The following is a 20,024-nucleotide window of genomic DNA, read 5'->3' on the forward strand; positions in this document are numbered from 1 at the left end:
CAAGGATGTGTAAAAGCACCCATCTTGCCAGAGCTGGTAGAAATAATTGGATTTCAGACATTGGTAAGAAGTTTTGGAGTTGGATTTGCCTCCTGCCAGAAGGCACGAAACCAAGAGAAAAAATTTAACCAGGGATGCACTGTACCAGCAACACATTCCTCACCTGTGATCAGAGGCAGCTCTCAAAGCCCCCAGACCCACCAGAGTTCCAGCACAATCCCTTAAGGCTGACAGAATGTCTTAAAACTCTTGGTCCTGGCTCACTCTAAAGATAATTGAGGGTGGGTGGGAGGAGGGCTTGGAGCAGGAGGGCAAATTACACAAATCAGGCAGAGATGCCAGCAAGGCAGATGAACATTAATCCCGGTAGGGAAGAAGACCTGCTTTACTGGGAGCTACAGGCTGCTAACTGGCTGAGTGCCATTAGCCCTACGTGGGGCCCTTATCACCTAAATGAGCAGTTCCCCATGGGGCGCTCTTGGCAAGCTGGCCACAGGTCTGTGCACAGCTCAGCTGCTTAGCCGGCCCCCATGGAGCTGCCTGCCAGGCAGACCCTATTGAGGATCCTTGGCTAAAACCTGCCCAAGTAGCACTTGGAGCCGGAAAGGGAGCTGACATGTGCCCCTCAAAAGGGGTATAATATGGGGGTATAAAATGTTTCCTAGCTCACTGGGGCAGAGGCATTGTATTGGCTCAGGGAGCCAGGGTCTATTTAAAAATTCCCTTTGGTTTGTTTCAATATTTTTAATTGGCCCTGTGGTTTCAATCCATATGACATTAATTCTTTCAAAGGATAGAAATAATCTGCTCTTTTTGAGAAACACAGTCCCAGATGACATAGCGTTGTCCTTCTCCTTGATGCTATTTCAAATAGTATTTTTTAAAAATATAGTTCTTACTATTAAAACATTCATGTTGAAATATGACTAGGTGAAATTATACGATGTCTGAGATTTGCTTCAAAAACTCTGGGGGGCAGTAAGTGGTTGGGGTATGAATGATACAAGACTGGCAATGAGTTGCCAATGACAACTAGTCATTGTTGAGGCTGGGTGATGAGTACCTAGGGGTTCATTCGTCTCTTTTTCTATATGCTTAAAATGTCCTATAATAAAAATTTTTTAATTAGCATTCAGAAGTTGGCAAGAAGAGCCTGGCTGAAATATCAAGTAAACCAGTGATTCCCAGTCTAACAAAAGAAAGCACTATATAAAAAGCAGGGGAAATGGGCAGTACTAGCCCTTAGTGAAGACCCCTTAAGCCCTCCACAGGCACCTGTTATATGGGCCTGTAACTGTAACAGGGGCCACACCACAGAGACAGCCTGGGACCTCACTAGGCAAGGATCATCTGAAACCTTCTTTGAGATTTGAATATTTCTATAAAGGAAGTTGTCAGGCCTACTACTAAGTCCTTAGGTAACCACTTTCTGCTTGGTTTTTTTAATTGTTTCTGAGCTTCAGTGATCTTAATTCAAAACTCATTGTTTCTGGAGTTCCTGTGTGGCACAGTCGGTTAAGCATCTGACTTTGGCTCAGATCATGATTTCATGGTTTGTGGGTTCGGGTCCCACATCGGGCTCTGTGCAGACAGCTCAGAGCCTAGAGCCTGCTTCAGATTCTGTGTCTCCCTTTCTGTCCCTCCCTCACTCACACTCTGTCTCTCTCTTTCCCAATAATAAATAAACATTTAAGAAAAAATTTAAGTCATTGTTTCTGCCCAGGTGTCCATTGACAGATGAATGGATAAAGAAGAGGTGGTATATATATATACAATGGAATATTAGCCATAAAAAAGTGAAATCTTGCCATTTGCGACAACACAGAGTTAGAGAGTATTATGCTAAGCAAAATAAGTCAGAGAAAGACAAATATCATATGATCTCACTCATACGTGGAATTTAAAAAACAAAACAAACAGGCAAAGGGAAAAAGAGAGACAAACCAAGAAACAAACTCTTAACTATAGAGAACAAACGGATGGTACCAGAGGGGAGGTGGGTGGGGAGATGGGTGAAATAGGTGATGGGGATTAAGGAGTGCACTTGCTGTGATGAGCACTGGGTGTTATATGGAAGCATGGAATCACTATATTGTACACCAGAATCTAATATTACATTGTATGTTAACTAACTGGAATTTAAATAAAAGCAAAAGTCATTGCTTCCTTCATTAACTTACTAAATAAATCTTTATTATCTGCTCATGCCTGGCACTGGTCTAGGCTCTGAGGGTAAAGTAAATAAACAGGGTTCCTGCCCTCATGTAGTTTATCATCTATTGAGATTAATATAACAAAAAAGTAAATACCTTTAAAGATAACTTGGGAGTACTGAAACAGACAATGGCTGGGGAAGTTCCTGTCCTTGATGAGGTGGTCAGGAAATGGCCTTTTGGAGATAGAGACATTTGAGGAGAAACCTAAAAGCGACAACCTTGAGCTAGAAAGCCAGAGCACTGTGTGTTGTGCTCCACAGACTCATCTTGAGCAGATGTTCTTTGTGACAGATGAGTTGCAGGGGGCCTTTGGTTGTGCCCTCTAATGTATTTGATGAGTCTAGGCCATTCTGAGGATGTCTGAGGTGCTGAAGCCTTGTTCCTATTTCCAACACAGAGCTGGGAGTTTGGAATCCCACTGTGCAGGGAGCTGGCATGTCAATACGAGAGCCTCTACGATTATCAGAGCCTCAGCTGGATTCGGGTGAGCTTTGTCTCTTCCCCCAACCCAACCCTGACTGGAGGTACTAGCATTGTCCTGGCGTCCGTTTCTGAGTGAGCATTCACTGCAGGTCTAGCCCTTGCTTTAGTGCTGTGGATGTACAGGAGAAGCAGAGGCCAAGGTTCCTACCCTTGAGATATTTGCAGTCTGACTGGGGAACTAAAACACACACCTGACAAATGATTATATGATCCAGACCCCAAGGGCCACTGGTGCTGGGGGAAGGGAGAAGCAGCATATGCAGGATAAGAAGGGGGAGTTCACGGAAGAGATAGCAGCTCACCTTCACAAAGAAGCTTCACCTAAAATGATTTTGCTCAGGGATGTTTCATATGAAAACTTTATAAGATCTTTCCCTGCTTTGGCTTGTGGTCACTTTCAAACACCTTGTTCTTATTCCCTTCTTTGATGCAAAATATTCAAAAATTAAGTGAAATGTCCCATGGACTTTGAAGGTCTCCACCAGATTTTCCTGGCTGCTGGTGCTGGATTCTGAGCCATAACAGCTACAAACTTCAATAGCAAAGAGAAGCCAGCAGTGTCAGCTTACCCTCCTCCTGCACCCTCTGCAGCATGGCCAGCTGTGCCACGTTCCCTGATCCAAATGGATATTTGGATCTTTGTAATAGATGTAGTTCTCTAGAAGTAGCTTCTTGACTGGTCTTTGGAGGCCACTGCTCCTCAGCAAGCTGGCTTGATTTAGTGTGTTACAACTATCTTCCCAGTCAAAATTCAGTGAGTTTTTCTGAATGTGAAGCCAGGTCAGCCAATACTAAGAAACTTACTGATGTTGGTAATGCCAGAAATCATAGATATTGGTTCAACTTTCAAAGTTTAAAATCTCCTAAATTGGAACCAGTACCAGTGTTGCTGGCAACTGAGACTTTTTCACTGTGATTATTAGCATCTTTAGTCCGATGATAGATGAGCAAGAGCAGTGCAGTTAGACTGATGGAAAATGGTGCTGAGAATAGCTGTTTGCCACCAATTAACTAACATGAGCTAGAAGTCATTTGGTGTAATGAGTATCAGTCAAAACCAGAAATCCCTGGGCAAAAAAAAATTCATATTAAACCTGTGCCCCCTGAAAGTTCAGGAAGCCTGGATCTGTATCAGGTTGGGCCCACCCACTGGGTAGGACATTATGAGCACTGGGCTGCTGTCCCCACCCTACCATCAGAGGATGATGGAAGAGGAGGGTTTCCTCTTCCATTATGAGGCAACCTGGGGAGATGCTGACCATGGCTAGGGGCTCACTTCTCACACAGTCTTTCCAAAAGACAGTGTCTACTTGGACCTGGGAGAACTTGCTTTGGACACCAGTAGCAGTCAGGCCAACCTAAAGGCAGCTGCCTTTCTTGTTCACAGAAAATGGAGGCCAGCTACTATGACAACATCATGGAGCAGCAACGCCTGGAGCCTGAGTTCTTTCGAGTTGGCTTCTATGGCAGGAAGTTTCCTTTCTTCCTTCGGGTGAGTCCATTCAGGTAGTCACAAGAACTTATATTTTACACAGTAATTCATTTATAACCTGTTTTTTATCTTTTCCCCTGTTCTACTGAATACTACTTTTTGAAGGACTAACTAGTCAACAAAAAGCTTTTGGTTTTACTTGATTGGACTGGCTCCCAACTTTAGATTTTGTTTTACTCTGCTGTACTATTTTGTAGCTACCTAGAATATACAAGGGTGACTTTCTTACCAAATCAACCAAATTCCTGCAGGAAATGACCAGGGTCTGAGAATGTCCCATAGGTATGTCTAGAAGCCTTCCAATTTATAGTTCCAATGCCTGTAATTCTCCATTGTGACTATTTTTAGCCAAATAGGACACCAGTACAACCCTGACCTAAACAGGATGCTGGCCTGTTGGGTTTTGTCATTTAAGATGGTGGCTCTACACCAGGCTGCACTGTATGCTCTGTGGCCAGGATCGAGAACCTGTTGATTTCAGAGAAGCTTGTGAGCTGTCAAATGGGATCTGGCTATGGAAAGCCTTTTATTGGCAGCCAGTTTTCTATCCCCAGATGGTGAAAGCCATTTCTCCCACCTGGAAGGCTGAGGTGGGATACCAACAGAGAAGGAATGACTGACTATAGACATACTGACACCAGCTGAACAGTTGTGATTCTCTTCTTTATTCCACATAAGCCAGAGGCTCCAGGAAATGTCAGTCTGGGCTTGTAGGCTACAGCCGGTAGGGATTCATCATTCTCAGGAGACCTAAAAGAAGCTGTGCTGATGAAGGGGCCTTGGGCTGCAGTTGGGACCTAACACTAGCTCTGACTGTCCCCAGTCCCAATATCTTACTAATGTTCCATTTTTACAAGTCTCAACCAGCAGCTGGGAAAGTTCATAGAATCCCTTTGATATGTTTGGGATCCTGTCTTATTGGAAAAATTCCTTTCGTCAGTGAGCAATGATGAGCTTGGTATCACATCACAGGTCAGTTGGGCTTAGTGGCTCCTTTAAAAAAAAAAAAAAGCCAGGGGCGCCTGGGTGGCTTGGTTGGTTAAGCGTCCGACTTTGGCTCAGGTCATGATCTCACCATCCGTGAGTTCAAGCCCCGCGTTGGGCTCTGTGCTGACCGCTCAGAGCCTGCAGCCTGTTTCAGATTCTGTGTCTCCCTCTCTCTCTGCCCCTCCCCCGTTCATGCTCTGTCTCTCTCTGTCTCAAAAATAAATAAACGTTAAAAAAATTTTAAAAAAAAGAAAAAAAGAAAAAAGCCAGTCTGCTAGCAAGAGTCCAGGCTAACCACATTTTAGGTGGTAAGGCAGGTCAACTTTCACATTTCCTAGGCAGTAATCATTCTAGGTGAAAAAGAAAATTGACTTCTGCAGGAACTAGTAACACTGACAGGGCTAGCAAGTACACTGCGCCTAATTGTGACCCGCAGGAAGGCTCCAATTCCAGTCCACAGGAATGTTTCTAGCAGCAGAATGTGAATGAGGAGAGGGTCTCCTCAGGAGGACCAGACTTGACTTGTTCACTCTCTAGGGACCATCCACTTCAGGCATCTCAGAAGTGGCATATTTGCTGCCCCCACCAGCAGAGATTATACAAAAGCAATGGAAGTAGAGGTCAGCAGAAGAGAAAGAAGGAATTACACAAGAATAAGAAACCAAAAGCATCTCTATAAAGTCCTTAGACAAACTAATGATTCTGGCCTTGTAACTTCTTTCTCATTTTGTCTTTGCAAAGTATGCTTTATTATTATTTTATTCTCCTTGTTCAGTCCCACAATTTGTATATCATAAACCAGATTGTACTCTAAAACATCATTATTTTGGATACTACAAAATCAGGCCCTTGGTATCCTCATTTCTTTCCCCTTCAAACAGGAGTTCTCCATCGTGGTTTGCCCTGGCTTCCACCACTCATGCTTATGTCACAGGGTATATCAGTGTCTCAGGGTACTCAGAGCTTTCTGACAAGTAAGACCTGGCATAGAACCTGCATCTGAGCCATCCAAATAATGCTTGCAGGTGACAGTCTGAATGTTCAAATGTGGTTTCAGCAGTGCCAGTAAGGGAGGAAGAATAACAATCGGTGGTAGGAAATGTCACCCATCAGTCCATCTCTGTCTCCACACAAGGGGCATTCCCTAGGAGCTGTGTTTCCTGCATGCAGATCTGCCTGGCCTAGCCACATGCTGCCTTCCCTTCCCTCCACTGCTCAGTTCATCTCTGGCAAATGTAGTAAGTCCCAGTAGAGGTAGCTGTTTGCCTGGTAAATGGCAAGGACAAAGTACAAAGCAGCAGCAGCCAGATCTGTCTCATGTGAGGATGCTGGGTATCCTCAACTTGAAACTGACAACCAGCATCAAGGTCAACGCTATGTGCCTTCCTCCTGCTGGGCCTTCCCCAGAAGGCTAGGCTACTCCCTCACCTTCCTTGAACACATAGGCCATCTATTACTTTAGCTCTGTCAGCTTGGTTTCCCTGGACCATCTGCCTCTCTTGCTTTGCAAATGTGATTATCTACTAATCTGCACAGGGACAGGAAAACATCCAGCCTTCCCTTCTTGGGGGAATTTCTGTTTCTCTTTATTTGACCCAGGAACAGATACTGGTGAGGGTTGTACATTTCTGAGTTGATATGAAAAGACCAATTCTTTACAATTATCTTCTTTGTCAGTTCTGCTTATCAAGCAATGGACTTAGAAATGTCTCTTGTCCTTTAACTATTGGTCTGTTCACTGGAGAGGCCAGCCTGCTCCTCCTGACCGTGACTTCCCTTCTGGTATTGTTTTTCCATTCTGATTCATCCAGACATGTAGCCCAGCCTTAGCTGAGTTCTTCTATAGTAAGAGGAGAGGTGAAAAGGGGGCAGAAATTCTGTTCCAAAAGGTGTGAAGTCCTCCAGGACCTGGCCTATAATCATCCCTGTACCAGTAACCATATGGCTGGCCCTGTGGAACTTCTCTCTTTTCCTCTGAAGACATGCCAGGAGGGGCTGCCAGTGCCTGATGCAACTTTGTCAAAGAGGATCTAGTGAGGTAGTTGGGCAGGCAGACATATATCACCAGAGGGCTGGAGAAGTGTTCCATTCACTCATGACCAGCTGTGAGGGAGGCATACCAGGGTTGAGGGGGCCCTGTTATTACTGCAGCCCACTAGAAGAAAAACTGAGACCTAACCCAAACCAAATATGGTATTAACAGGGTTTAAGAAATGTGTAGTTAGGATGATGTCTATTTGTTCTGCTGACATAATTGCAAAGGAATTTACTGCCCATATAGTAAATAATTACTGAATACCTACTGGACACTGAATAATGTTTGGACTGTTTGTTCCCACTAACCAAAGTGGCCCTTCAAAAGCATGCACTTGGTCACCCCCCTGTTAAGATTTATGTGGTGGCACCCCTGGAGATCATTCCTTGCAGGCATCTTCCTCACCCTCCCACCTCTCCACACACAACCTTTTCCTGTACAGGCTGTTGCTGCCCTGGTTGTCACTGTGCCCACATAGAGTACCCTTCCCCACTCCTCCCTCAGAGCTGCCCAGGTGGGCCTTTTAGGACTCTTCTCAGGCATGGCCTTTTCTAAAATCCCACCCTTCACCTCTCAACCCTTCCTGGGTAAGGCGCCCTCCCTCCTTTGCTTCCTGCAACTTGTACCCTGCCTCCCAGCTGCCACATCACAGTGCAAGTCTCCCTTTTTCTGTCCCTCTCCCTTCTGGATCATCATTTCCCTTTGGGCAGAGTCTGAGTGCTATGCCCCATGCCTGTCACAGGGGCTCCTAGGACATGCTTGTGACACAAGTAGCTATTGACACCCATGTGGAGGTGGGGGCTGTGGGCAAGGCATAGAGCATGCTCTCTTGTTTGTGGCAGAACAAAGAATACGTGTGCCGGGGCCATGACTACGAGAGGCTGGAGGCCTTCCAGCAGAGGATGCTCAGCGAGTTCCCACAGGCGGTCGCCATGCAGCACCCCAACCACCCCGACGATGCCATCCTGCAGTGTGATGCCCAGTGTATCTTTCTATGCTTGGCGGGAGAAGGCGGGCTGGGGTCCTGGGAGGTGAGGCCCACCCAGTCAGCTGCCCCTATGCTATGTTGTTGGTCTTACAGGCTAAGTTACCCATAAGTCCTGAACAGAATATGTCCTCATCACTGAACCCACACTTAGCAGGACCCTCATGCAGCCTCGTACAGAAGAAGCATGGCATGCCCTTAGCTGTGGGTGCCTGAAGCAGGGCTTCTGCGGGACCTTCATCCCTCAGGCTGGGCTGCTACCATCACCTAAGTCCCTACCTGGCCCTGTGAAGGACCTGCCTAGGCATCCAGAAGCAGGCACTGTACAGGGTAATTGGGGATCCCACCAGAACTCTTGCCACAGGGATAACTACCATTTCTATCCCCTGCTCCACTCCTGTGTGCATCTGTTATTATCCCTAGTCTTTGTCAGGAGGACTGAGGTACAGCCCTGGGAGTGGGTGTGGAGGGTACGGGGAAGGAGATGGAGAGTGCCTGTGTTTTTAGTGGTACTTGGAAGTGTGGATACAAATACTGGCCTCCCCCTCATCCCCCTCACACAGCTTCCTTGGAGACCTCATGAGAGTCACCACTGTATAAGCTTGTTCCAGGGAGGGAGAACAGGTGGACTCCCATGTTATCTCTCTACAAAGACCCCAAATAGTATTCTTATTAAAAGATTGTTCTGCAGTAAATACAGTTTACCTACATTGGGCAGGCTTAGGCCTTTGCAACTTTCTTGCTCCTGTGGTGTGGCCACCTGCATTCTTCTGACCCCTTTCCCTTCTTTCTTGGCTGTTGACATCTCACCTTGGCTGAGTGCTCAGAAGGCTCAATGCTAGAGCGGGAAGAGGGTGCAGATAGGGAAATCTGATCTAACTGTGCCTGAGTCTGTGCAAGGGTCCTGCTCCTTGCTGCTGCCAGGAGGGAACAGGGGCTATGGGGCTCTTTTCTCCTTTGGGTGATGACAGGGGTCAGTATTCAGATCCATCCCTCGGGCAAGTCTGGGTTTCCCCTTCACTTCCTGCCCAGACTTGCAGATCTATGCGGTGACACCCATTCCAGATTATGTGGACGTCCTGCAAATGGATAGAGTCCCAGATCGCGTCAAGAGCTTCTACCGTGTCAACAATGTGAGGAAGTTCCGGTACGACAGGCCTTTTCACAAAGGCCCCAAGGACAAGGAGAATGAATTCAAGGTGAACAACAGTGGGAAAGTAGGGGCAGTGGGGCCAGGGGCAAGCCCCACTTTCTCAGGATCTTGTCCCTGTCTCATCCCTCAAGCAGGCAGGTGTGGAAGAAATTGCTTAATGGCCTGTCCCTGTCTGTGCCATCCTTACAGAGCCTGTGGATCGAGCGTACCACACTGACCCTCACCCACAGCTTGCCTGGCATCTCTCGGTGGTTCGAAGTGGAGAGGAGGGAACTGGTGAGACACGTTTTGGATGGGGCTGATCTTCACAGCTGCTCCCTCAGCCCTGGCTCTGGGGACCTTTCTCTAAGGACCAAAGACAGAAAGAGAGCTTCGGCCACCTGCCTGGCCTGGACTGCCACAGGCCAGTCCTGTGTCAGAAGCTTTGTACATCTTCTCCCTTTTAATCCTGACAACACCAGGGGAGCAGATATTTTTAATCTCCCAATTTACAAATGTGGAAACTATTCTCTGAGGTTCAGGAAGTCAGAGCTCTCTGACTTCAAAACTGATGTTCTTCACTCTTTACTATACTTCTAAGTGCCAAAAAATCAGAAGAGAACATTTGAAAGGGGTCAGGGAGTCTTAAGTCCACAGGAACAAGGGTGAGAATCAGCATCACTGGCCTTAGATCCCTGTTCTCAGGATCATTATGAAGAAGGGGTTGTCATCATGTCTGGGACAACATTGTGTGCCCTGTGCCCTGTGCCCTCAGGTGGAGGTGAGCCCTCTGGAGAATGCCATCCAAGTGGTTGAGAACAAGAACCAGGAACTACGGGCCCTGATTAGCCAGTATCAACACAGACAGGCACACGGCAACATCAATCTGCTCAGCATGTGCCTGAATGGCGTCATCGATGCCGCTGTCAATGGAGGTGTCGCAAGATACCAAGAGGTGAGCTGGGCCCTGGACCAAACCCACAACAGGCAGCCTTGCTGAGAAGGTGGTTCTCAGGCTCCTCTCCTTGAGGCCCCAGCCTTCTAGGGCAGCCTTCCCAGCTAGCCCTCCCCTAGCTGTGCCTCAGCCGACTGGAGGATGGTCCCGGGCATGAGGCTCACTACCACTCCTCATTTCTGTGGCATGGCTCTCCTATGGGACCGTCTCTTCTTTTTTATTCTCTGAACTCTGACAGATGAGTAATCCATCTGATTAGGGAAGGATGTTAAATGGCCTCCAAGAGGAGCCCTGGAGCCCAGCCCTTCACAAGAAGCAAGTTGTGGGTGGCTAAGAGACTGAGCCCTACACCCTGGCCACCAGCCCTACCTGCCCTACCCAGACCATCAAAGCTCTGTGAGGGACTGGGACCAGTACCCAGGCTTAGATTATTTTACCACCTTCAGTCCTTCTTAGATGCAAAAAAGCACACCTCCGATTGCAGGAGGTCCAAGCAGGCCAGGCTGGAGATGGTGTGTGTACCTGTGAGGAGTCGGGACCTTCCTTTCAAATGGTACCTTAGACTTACACTTCCTGGGTCCCCTCTAAGGGGTAGTCCTGGGAAGTCTTCCTGATTGAGCCTTTCCTTTCTCAGGCCTTCTTTGACAAAGATTATATTGCCAAGCACCCAGGAGATGCAGAGAAGATCACCCAGCTCAAGGAGCTCATGCAGGAGCAGGTATGTCTTACAGGGCTTAGAGGCCAGTGGCCACGAGGGAAAAGCTATGCACCACAGGATGGCTGCAGTTGTCAAGGTCCACTCCCTGACTTGCAGAGTGGCCTTATCTGTCACCCTAATAGGTCCATGTCCTTGGAGTTGGGCTCGCAGTTCATGAGAAGTTTGTGCACCCAGAGATGCGCCCTCTGCATAAGAAGCTAATTGATCAGTTCCAGATGATGCGGGCCAGCCTCTACCATGTAAGCTGATCCCTGTCATGTCCCTGCTGCCATAGAACCAGATGCCATTCCCTGCAGACTGTGCAACAAGCCAAAGGAAAGGGTGGGGGGAATGTGAAGGAAAAGCTGTCCCCACCACAGAGGGGCAAGAGGCAGAGGTGAGTGTTCTATCCAGGGGAAGGATGCCCAGGATCCCCTCACTCACTCCCATCCCTGAGGAGGAGTCAGATTCAAGGGCAAAGAATGTTTTTCAAGGTACTGTGCTGGTGAAGAGAGGTTTTCACATGAGGAAGAAAAGAGCTAAATTATGTGATCCACATGTAGATATCTCTTTGGAGATATTTTTCATCCCAAGAACCTACAGAGGTAAGACATAGCTTGAGCCAGCCCTCTCTCCCCTTCTCCCTCTTTCCCCTCTTTCCCTTGCCATCTTCAAGCCCTCTTGCTCCAGAAGTTCTCCCGACTCTGACCTGGCTCTTGGGCTTCAACAGCAGGGTTGGCCCAAAGACGGATTCACACAAGCAAAAGCAGAGCCTGTATTCCAGGACTAGTTTCCCCTCAGCAGTCTCGCAGGGAATGCTGCCTGGCAGAGAACAGGGCCCAGGTGGTCTTGAAACCCCTGTTTATGTGCCCTCACCCCATTTTCAACAATAAAGCTGACTCCAGGTGTTTCAAGAGAAACCTATCTGCTAAATAGTCTGGCTGCCAGATCTCAAGAGGTGTGAACCTTATTATCTGCGACAAGGAAAATAGAGCTGTTTGGTGTTAGGCAAGGCCATCTCGGACAAGAGGCTCCTCTTCAGGGATGATCACTGGCCCTAGAGAGGCTGGACCACTCAGACTTAGTGGCCTAACCTGTTGGGGTTGACTTGCCTTGTTCTTGATGTTGGTGGCCCCCAGTGCATGTCTCAACCATTCCTGCCCAGTTGTAGATAGCATGGACTCCAAAAAGAGAAAAAGAATCTTCTCTGTAGTTTGAGAAGTGGGCACATTTTTCAGAGGAAAGCCTATAGGGCCTGAAATTTCTCCTTTCTGTAATGATTTTCCCATGGTATTTCAGGGTGAAACATGCAGAGAAAGTGAAAGTCTTTTGTGTTTCTACCTTAAAATTAAAATATCCATTTAGTGAAGAACTTGGGTAGTGTCACTAAATCTAATGGGTATTCTATTACCGCTCATTCTTGGTTAGTCTCTGCTATGTGCGAACTTCCTCATCACCACAAGTGACCCAAGCAGGCTAGAGCCTGACCACTAGAACAGGAGGTGTACTCTGCCATGCAAGGCTGTTGGGTCACTTTAGCAAAGATCACAAAATACTCACCCGCATACATCAAGGTCTCCAGGACACACGTGGAGGTGTCCTCTCCAGTTTACCCTTCTTTTTCATTTCATCGTGTTTTGGGAGAAGGGCATGGAAAACCTGCTGCTTCTTTAGGCCAAGCTCAGAAATATCCCCAGTAGGACTTAGGGCCCACATCAGGATTCTACATCGTTTGTCCCCATAAACTGTGTCACAGGCAACTTAACCCAGGACACTGAGAGTTGGGCCATTTAGCAGTCCAGTAAACCCAACCCCAGTCCTTACGTAAACTGACTGACAGCTGTTAATCAACTCCTCGTCTCCTGCTTCTCAGCTCTTAGTCCACTTATTCTATACCAAGAATGCCTCTTAACACACTCCTGTGAACTCAGAGCAACTTCAGCCTATTCCAGATGTGTTCTCTTAGTAGGATCAACCCAAGGCCTCTCAGCCTCTGGTCTAGACTCCAGTGCAGTTAGGAGAGTGTTTTAGTCATGAAGGGGCCATTGCCTAAAAGAAGTCAGCAATTCAGTTCTGCCAAAAGTATCTGATTTTTTTTCTTTTTACATTCTTCTTTTACATTTTTACCACTAGCCAGCCCTTCCCTCTCACCCCTTAATTACTTATTCATTGTTTACTCTGATGAAGGGACATTCATTTCTCAACAGGAGTTTCCAGGTTTGGACAAGCTAAGTCCTGCATGTTCAGGCACCAGCACCCCACGGGGAAATGTCCTAGCATCCCATAGTCCCATGAGCCCTGAGAGCATCAAGATGACCCACCGGCACAGGTACGGCCTTAGAGCTGGGGAGGGTCCCCTCCATGGAGGTAAGTCTGGATGTCAAAGGTCAGAGCAAGAAAGCTTGAAATAGTAGGTGTGTGTATTCACTCACATACCCTCTGACCCATGCACACATCAAACACACAGCTCCTGCCATAGGACCCATGGTCACATCCAGTCATCCTGGGAGAGAGAGAAGTGTACATGGTACTGTGAGAACATAGAGGAGGGGGCATTTGGGGTAGGTCTTGAAGGGTAAGTAGAAGTTTGTGAGGCAGAAATGGGATGGGGTTAGGAGGGTGATAGAACAAGATCCAGACAAAGAGACTAACGTATGCAGGCATCTCAAGATGTGAACAAGCCAGCCTGGTCAGCCCTACCAGCAGAGTCTTGTGGCTGGAGTGCAGGATTCCAGGGCATGGAAGGGGGCCAGTTCCAGCTCTAAATGGGCCATGTTCATTCAGGCCTTTGGACTTGATCCCAAGGGGAATGAGGATCACCAGTCAGTTTAAGGGAGAGAACGACATGGTGATGTGGAAGCACATCAAGGTGTCCCTACTCTGAACTCAGGAGTCCTGGTCTGTCTGGGCTCAACTGAAGATACTCCAAGCCTCCAGGGCAGGAAGGCCAGATCAGAGGAGGAGCCAGGGAGAGGAGCCCCTTACTTGGGTTTGTTTTCCAATGTAAGTAGTAAGTCAGCACAGAGTGGGCCTCTATAAATAAGAAGGAATGAATGAAAAGGACTGCCTACTATTGATAGAGGAGGGTATTTTGATGAGCCTGTAACCACAGATGTGGAAGGAAGTCAACAGATGGTTCCTAGCCAGCTATTTTGACAGCTTCCTCATACCAGGAAGATACCCCTGGCCTAGGAGCCTAGGAGCAAATCCCAGCAGGGGGTGGCTACTGGCCCAGAGTAACATCGCATAGGAAGGGGACCTGGAATCCTTGACCTGATTGAGCATATCACTTTCATCCCTCCTAACTGAAAAACTACTTATATAATCAGATGGAGTGGCCATAAACCATTTAACTCCAAATAGAGACTTTGCCGGCCTACTATTGGCCCTGCCAGAACAGGGGCCCCTGAGCAGCAGGCAGGGATTCAGGACTGCCCCAGGCCTCAAATGGGTATAAGCATTAACTCTGAAACCCTCTAAACTAGTGTCATCTGAGGCTAGGGGTGACTGTTTCACACACACCCTTACACTGTCCCCCTACCACCTAGCAAGGTTTCTCAGCTCCCCGCCTGACTCCTCCCTATCTCCCACTCTTGTTCGCAGCCCCATGAACTTGATGGGCACAGGTCGCCATTCGTCATCCTCTCTCTCCTCACATGCATCTAGCGAAGCAGGAAACGTGGTGGTTCTGGGTGACAGCTCCATGGGCGAGGCTCCCGAGGATCTATACCACCATATGCAGGTACCAGAGCTGTCCAAGGAGTGTGGGCCAGAGCACCGTACCTGGAGGACTCGCCTCTCTGCTGGCTTATTTGGTCTGAGGGCTCATACCCCTGCCTAGTTCTCTAGTTTCTGAAATCAGAATACCCAGAGCCAGTAAAACTGCCTTCCCTCCGCTCCATCCCATGTCAATAAAGTTCCCAGGCATCATTTTCCAAGAAGGAAGTCTAGCTTCAGTCATGATTGCTCTTAGAGATCCCATGGGAAAGGTCCTCTGCCAAATTGCCTTCCTTCCTGGCATTTCTGATGGCTAAGTCCTGCATCCTATATGGGCACCATCATTAGAATCGACCCAACAGCCCTGCTCCATGGGTGGTGAGGGTAACCTATAGTGCCAGCCACCATCCTGGCCCCCATCAGGACCCAGGGTACCTCATCAGACACTGGGTCTGGGCACCTCATGGCATGAAGAAGCCAACTCTGGGCCAGTCCTACAATCCTGGCCATTCAGACCTCTATCCTGCTGATTTTTCTCCCTTTGCAGCTCGCGTATCCCAACCCCAGGTACCAGGGCTCAATCACCAACGTCTCTGTTCTGTCCTCGTCCCAGGCAAGCCCTTCTTCCTCCAGCCTGAGTTCCACTCACTCAGCACCATCCCAGATGATTACCTCTGCCCCTTCCAGTGCCCGAGGTAAGGAGGGCAGGGCGCTGCTTGCAGAAGGGAGGAGAGGGCCTCATGAGCCCCACTTGTCCTCCTCTCATCTGTGGCTCTGTCTTTGAAAGCGGCCCTGTGACTTAGAGAATGTTCCCCTTTTAGCACTAAGGACTCAAGGGTTCCCAGCTCAGCAGTCTGTCTGGCTTCAGACCCTGCCCTGAGTAGCGGTTATAGCTATGCTACCACCGAGGTGGCTGGCTGTCGCATCTCCACCTCAGTAAGAGGACATGTGGCCCAGGAGAAAGCTCAGTTCTTTTCCATTGAAACATTTGCAAGAATAAAAATCAAAGTTAAGGCAACAATGAGTCTTATCTTGAGGAACTGAGCATGAATGCACAGTATGAAAATTAAATTTGAAGGCTAAACTTAACCCTGGAAAATATTATTCTAAAAAAGAACAGCAACCAAAAAGACCTTGTCAGCTAAGAAAGGCGTAATCAGGAGAGATGGCTCTGTGAAAAGCTATTTACTTTGCCAGTTATTGCCTGATTTCGTATTCATTGGCTCAATATTGTTTTCTGAGCCAGCATCTTTTTCACAATCTGATCCTAGTTCTCAGTGAAATTTGATTCTCTGCCCTTTTAGACAGAAGCATTTGCAGTGGAATGGAAATCAGCTATACTGACTAGGATCTAGTGCTTCTCAGGGTGGCTGTGCAGGATGGCAACAGAAAGGAGTGGTCTGAGCTCACCAGGCGGTCACTGGCTATTGCTTCCAGGCTTGCAGTCTCTCATGAGCTTGCAGTCAGATGTCACCTGAGGCTGGAATCATCTAAAGGTTCAGCTAGGCTGCATATCCAAGATGGCAGCTGGAAGCTCAGCTGGGGCTGTCCACCAGAGTCACTTTGGAGGGTCTTTACTTGTACCTCGGGCTTCTCACAGCATGCAGCTGATTTTTCTCAGAACAGGCATTCTAAGGTACCCAGGCAGAGTTGCAAGGCTTCTTATTACCCAACCTTGGAAACCCATAATGGTCCTTTTGCCACATTCTGTCAACTAGTCAAGTCACTAAGGCCAACCTAGAGACCAAGGTGGGGAATGAGACTGCACCTCATCATGTGAAGAGTGGCATGTGTGTTTTTGAAGGGAAGGCATTGGTGGTTTCCATCTCTGGAGACAAGCTATCACAGGGGCCAAACTCCAGGATAGCATATAGAGAAAGGCTGACAGAAGCCCCTTCCCTTTCTGGAGTAGACATTAAGTACAAAAGTAAACATTCCCAAAGCTGGGAATGGTGATGAGTGCAGAGGCAACTAAGAAGGAGCAGGAATTCATTTCTAGGTTACACCATCCATGCAATCCATGTGCAGGCCTATCTGGAGAAAACTGTAGGCCAGTATGTAGCATACCAGAAGTAGGCCCTGTGAGAGAAGATGGAGAGAGATCTGGAATCACAGAAGAAGACTGCTTTTTCAGATAGATGTGGTAGATGAAGTAGGAGATGCACTGGGGGCATGGAGGGAAGGGAGAAGTCTGCTCTTTTTTCTGGTTGTTACGGGTAAAGGGAAGGCTTTTATGGAGAAGGTGTTCTGGAGAGTCCTTTGCATTGGAGTCCCCTCCCCCACACCCAAGAGTGGTCATGACACCAGTGGCCTACCTCACCAAGCCCATTGACACTCTCTGCTGTGGTCCCTGTTGAAATCTTCCAGAAGGCCTGCAAGGCACAGTCTAAACTCCTGTAAGTAGGCAGCTCCCCCTAATGGTCAAAAGACTGAGTGGAGCTAGGAAACCTGGAGATTCTGATTGATCCTCCTTGAATACCTCATGCTGGGACATAGCCTCCCTTGGGTTTACCAGACTACAACTCAAGCAGTTCAAAAGTCCTGTGACACCAAAGTCCTTGTGGTATATAAATGTTTTAATGAAAAGTAACCATCATTCTCTGCTACCATGGGATTGGCTGCCCAGGGCTGAGGGCAGTGAGAAAAGTGAGGTGGCAGAATTGGAAAACTTGGCAGTAGCACAAAGCACCTCTCTGTTATAGCACAAGAGGGGCCTCCATCACATGGATTCAAATCCTCAGCACAGCATCTGGGGCCTGCAGGCTACTGTCCCTCCATCCTAGCACCCCTGACATGTGTCAGCACATGGAGTATGCAGATGTGGGGTTGGCCTGGTGGGCCAGGCTGTGAGTTCTGTGAGATCAGGGACCACGGCCAGCCTGAGTCAGGCAGTGTGCCATGTTCCAACCACATGCCTGGTGTGGAATGGGTGTTAGGTTGGAGTTTGATGTAACTGGATTGGTGTAAAGGTGCATGTCTCTTTCTGTGCACACTAAGTAAAAGGGTCCTGTCCAGAGCTGTGGCTGGCAGGGCTCAGGGAGCATTCAGTTTCTTGCTGGGAAGGCACTATAGAAATCATTGCAATTAGGAACTCTTTTCCATTTTTCTCTAAACAGCCATTACTGATTTTTATTATACTGACCTCTTCAAGGTATTTAAGGCTCATCTTCTTGGTCTAAAATGAGTACAAGAGGAATGTCGCAGCTTCCTGGGGAAGCTGACTGCAGAGACCTATTTTAGTTGTGCTCTGACAGTGCTTTCATGGCATAGTCAAAGGAAGGCCCCAGGGACCCTGGGTTTCAAGAACACAGAGCCTCCAGAGCTGCAGGTTCACTTCTCAGATGGAGCCCTTGGACTCTCTAGCTTCACTAAGAGCACGCCACAGAGGGGTTTCAACCACTTGAGCCAGCCAGAGGCTGCCCATGGGCTAGTTTCTCATGGACATGCTGGTGTCTGGCACGAGTGGTACACGTCTGGAGGGCCTTCCAAATGATCCATTCCCAAAGAAAGTCAGAAAGCTGTTCTCTCTATTTCTGTGGAAGGTACCCTCAAGGACCATAGGCTGACAGGTTCCTGAAGACCTATAGCTGTGGCCTGCATTGATGGGGACTGGACCACCACATCTGCTGAGGTCTGGCCTCTGTAACAGCCCCTCAGGCCAGAGGATATCACCACAGAAGCCTCACAAAAGAAGAGCAGGAACCAAGTCAACTCAAGAGCCTGGCTTAAAGCCCCACAACTCCCAGACTAGCTCCCATATGACCCCCAAGTTCACTGAAGGGCAAGTCTCAGAGAGAGAAACTCTGGAGAGCCACCTGTATGTAGGGCCCTGGGCCCCCAGCCAGCCTGGCTCTGGAGCTATGGTAGGACAGCAAGGAAAGCAGAGGCCAGGCTCTGGAGGCCTCGAATATGGGAAGGAGAAGCCTTTGGGCAAAGGTGGTAGGGGGTCAGCTGAGAACAGGGCCAGTTGGTATCTGGAGACGGTAAGTGTGGGGAGACACAATGCGTCAAGTAAGAACCATGCCACTATGTTATCTCAGTGTCTCTGTCTCTGTGTGATGGCTCCATTGCAAGCTGGCCTGTGCCCATGGCTGGGCCCCCTGAAAGATCCCAGCATCCAGGTCACCCCATATCCCAAGAGCGCTGGGTGCAGGGGGCCCTTTGGGGCCCAGCTCCTGTCCTCGGTTCTCATGATCTGCCTCTAAGCATCGTGAGGGGGCTCTATCAGTGGGCCTGCATTGCCCCAGTCTGCAGTATGCCCACCTCAGCTGGGACGTCAGGTGTGGCCCCACCACCATCTCACCAGCAGGCTCTGCTTCATTCCTCCTGTGCTTGCTGAGCTCATCCTCACCCCAGCTGCAAGGGGACACCTACCCTGGTTCCCTGGCCCCAAGGATGCTTGCCCGCTGGGCCTTCCATCTGTGGCTTGTCATCTGTGCGTGATTGTTCTCACTTGGTTACAGGCTCTCCCTCTCTGCCAGATAAGTACCGCCACGCCCGGGAAATGATGTTGCTGCTGCCCACACACCGGGACCGCCCAAGCAGTGCCATGTATCCAGCAGCCATCCTGGAGAACGGACAGGTAGTGGACCCAGACTACTGACTGCCCTCTGCTGCAAGTATGGCGGCCTGGGCTGCCCTCATTGCATCTGCTAGGCTTTCTATATTGCCCTGTGTGCCTCCTTCATTCTGCCATAAGACCCTCAGAAGGCTGCTGGGTGCCCACTCTGGACAGGACTGCAGTGGCTCTGAGGATCAGCAATCCAGATGGAGTGGACCTGTAGGAAGAATGCTGGCGGGTTAGAGCCACAATTGCTTGTGTGGCTGTCCTTCTTGCCAACCCATTGCTTGTACAGCTTCCTGGACTCCTTATCCATAAACAGTCTAGCAGAGGAACCTCATTCTTTCTTATCCTGAGAAGGCAGTGGTGGACATGGGTCTGGAGGATGGTCTTCCTCCCTGTGTGTGTGAAGGGCATCCTCACTGAGACAGACTCTGCCTCTTTCATCCATCCATCTATCTGAAGCCCCTCATTGCCTCTTGAGGCTACTCTCTCCACCATTTGCACAGCTCTCTGGATGTCCTACCTGGGGGCCTTGAACAAAGAGCTGTGGGGATTAACTACTTCCTCTGCCCAATCTGCCTGCCCTTCTATCAGAGTCCATGAAAATCACCTCCAAGCAACTGTTACCTAGTCCCAGAGTGCAAGGTGTTTCTCAGCTGTACTTCCTTGTGCCTGGTCAGCCCTGCCAGGTAGAGGGAGCAGGCCTGCTTGGCAGCTGCCCATCAGAACAGTGAGTCCTGTCCGTGACTTTCTAGGCTTGA

At 48.7% G+C, this 20,024-nt stretch overlaps 1 protein-coding gene across 5 annotated transcripts in view; it reads left to right on the plus strand.

Annotated features, from left to right (window-relative positions):
- DOCK3 (dedicator of cytokinesis 3) overlaps positions 1-20,024 on the plus strand; it is a 579,897-nt gene that overhangs the window by 551,023 nt on the left and 8,850 nt on the right. For all 5 annotated transcript variants that reach the window (XM_042979031.1, XM_042979034.1, XM_042979033.1 and 2 more), the window contains 12 exons: positions 2,614-2,700; positions 4,087-4,191; positions 8,056-8,197; positions 9,231-9,397; positions 9,541-9,627; positions 10,106-10,285; positions 10,920-11,003; positions 11,126-11,242; positions 13,190-13,311; positions 14,586-14,724; positions 15,247-15,394; positions 19,163-19,281. In XM_042979031.1, coding sequence (XP_042834965.1) covers positions 2,614-2,700; positions 4,087-4,191; positions 8,056-8,197; positions 9,231-9,397; positions 9,541-9,627; positions 10,106-10,285; positions 10,920-11,003; positions 11,126-11,242; positions 13,190-13,311; positions 14,586-14,724; positions 15,247-15,394; positions 19,163-19,281 — 1,497 coding nt within the window. The remainder of the gene's footprint in view (positions 1-2,613; positions 2,701-4,086; positions 4,192-8,055; positions 8,198-9,230; positions 9,398-9,540; positions 9,628-10,105; positions 10,286-10,919; positions 11,004-11,125; positions 11,243-13,189; positions 13,312-14,585; positions 14,725-15,246; positions 15,395-19,162; positions 19,282-20,024) is intronic.

Source organism: Panthera tigris, chromosome A2, assembly GCF_018350195.1.
Source record: "Panthera tigris isolate Pti1 chromosome A2, P.tigris_Pti1_mat1.1, whole genome shotgun sequence".
NCBI classification, from domain to species: Eukaryota; Metazoa; Chordata; class Mammalia; order Carnivora; family Felidae; genus Panthera; species Panthera tigris.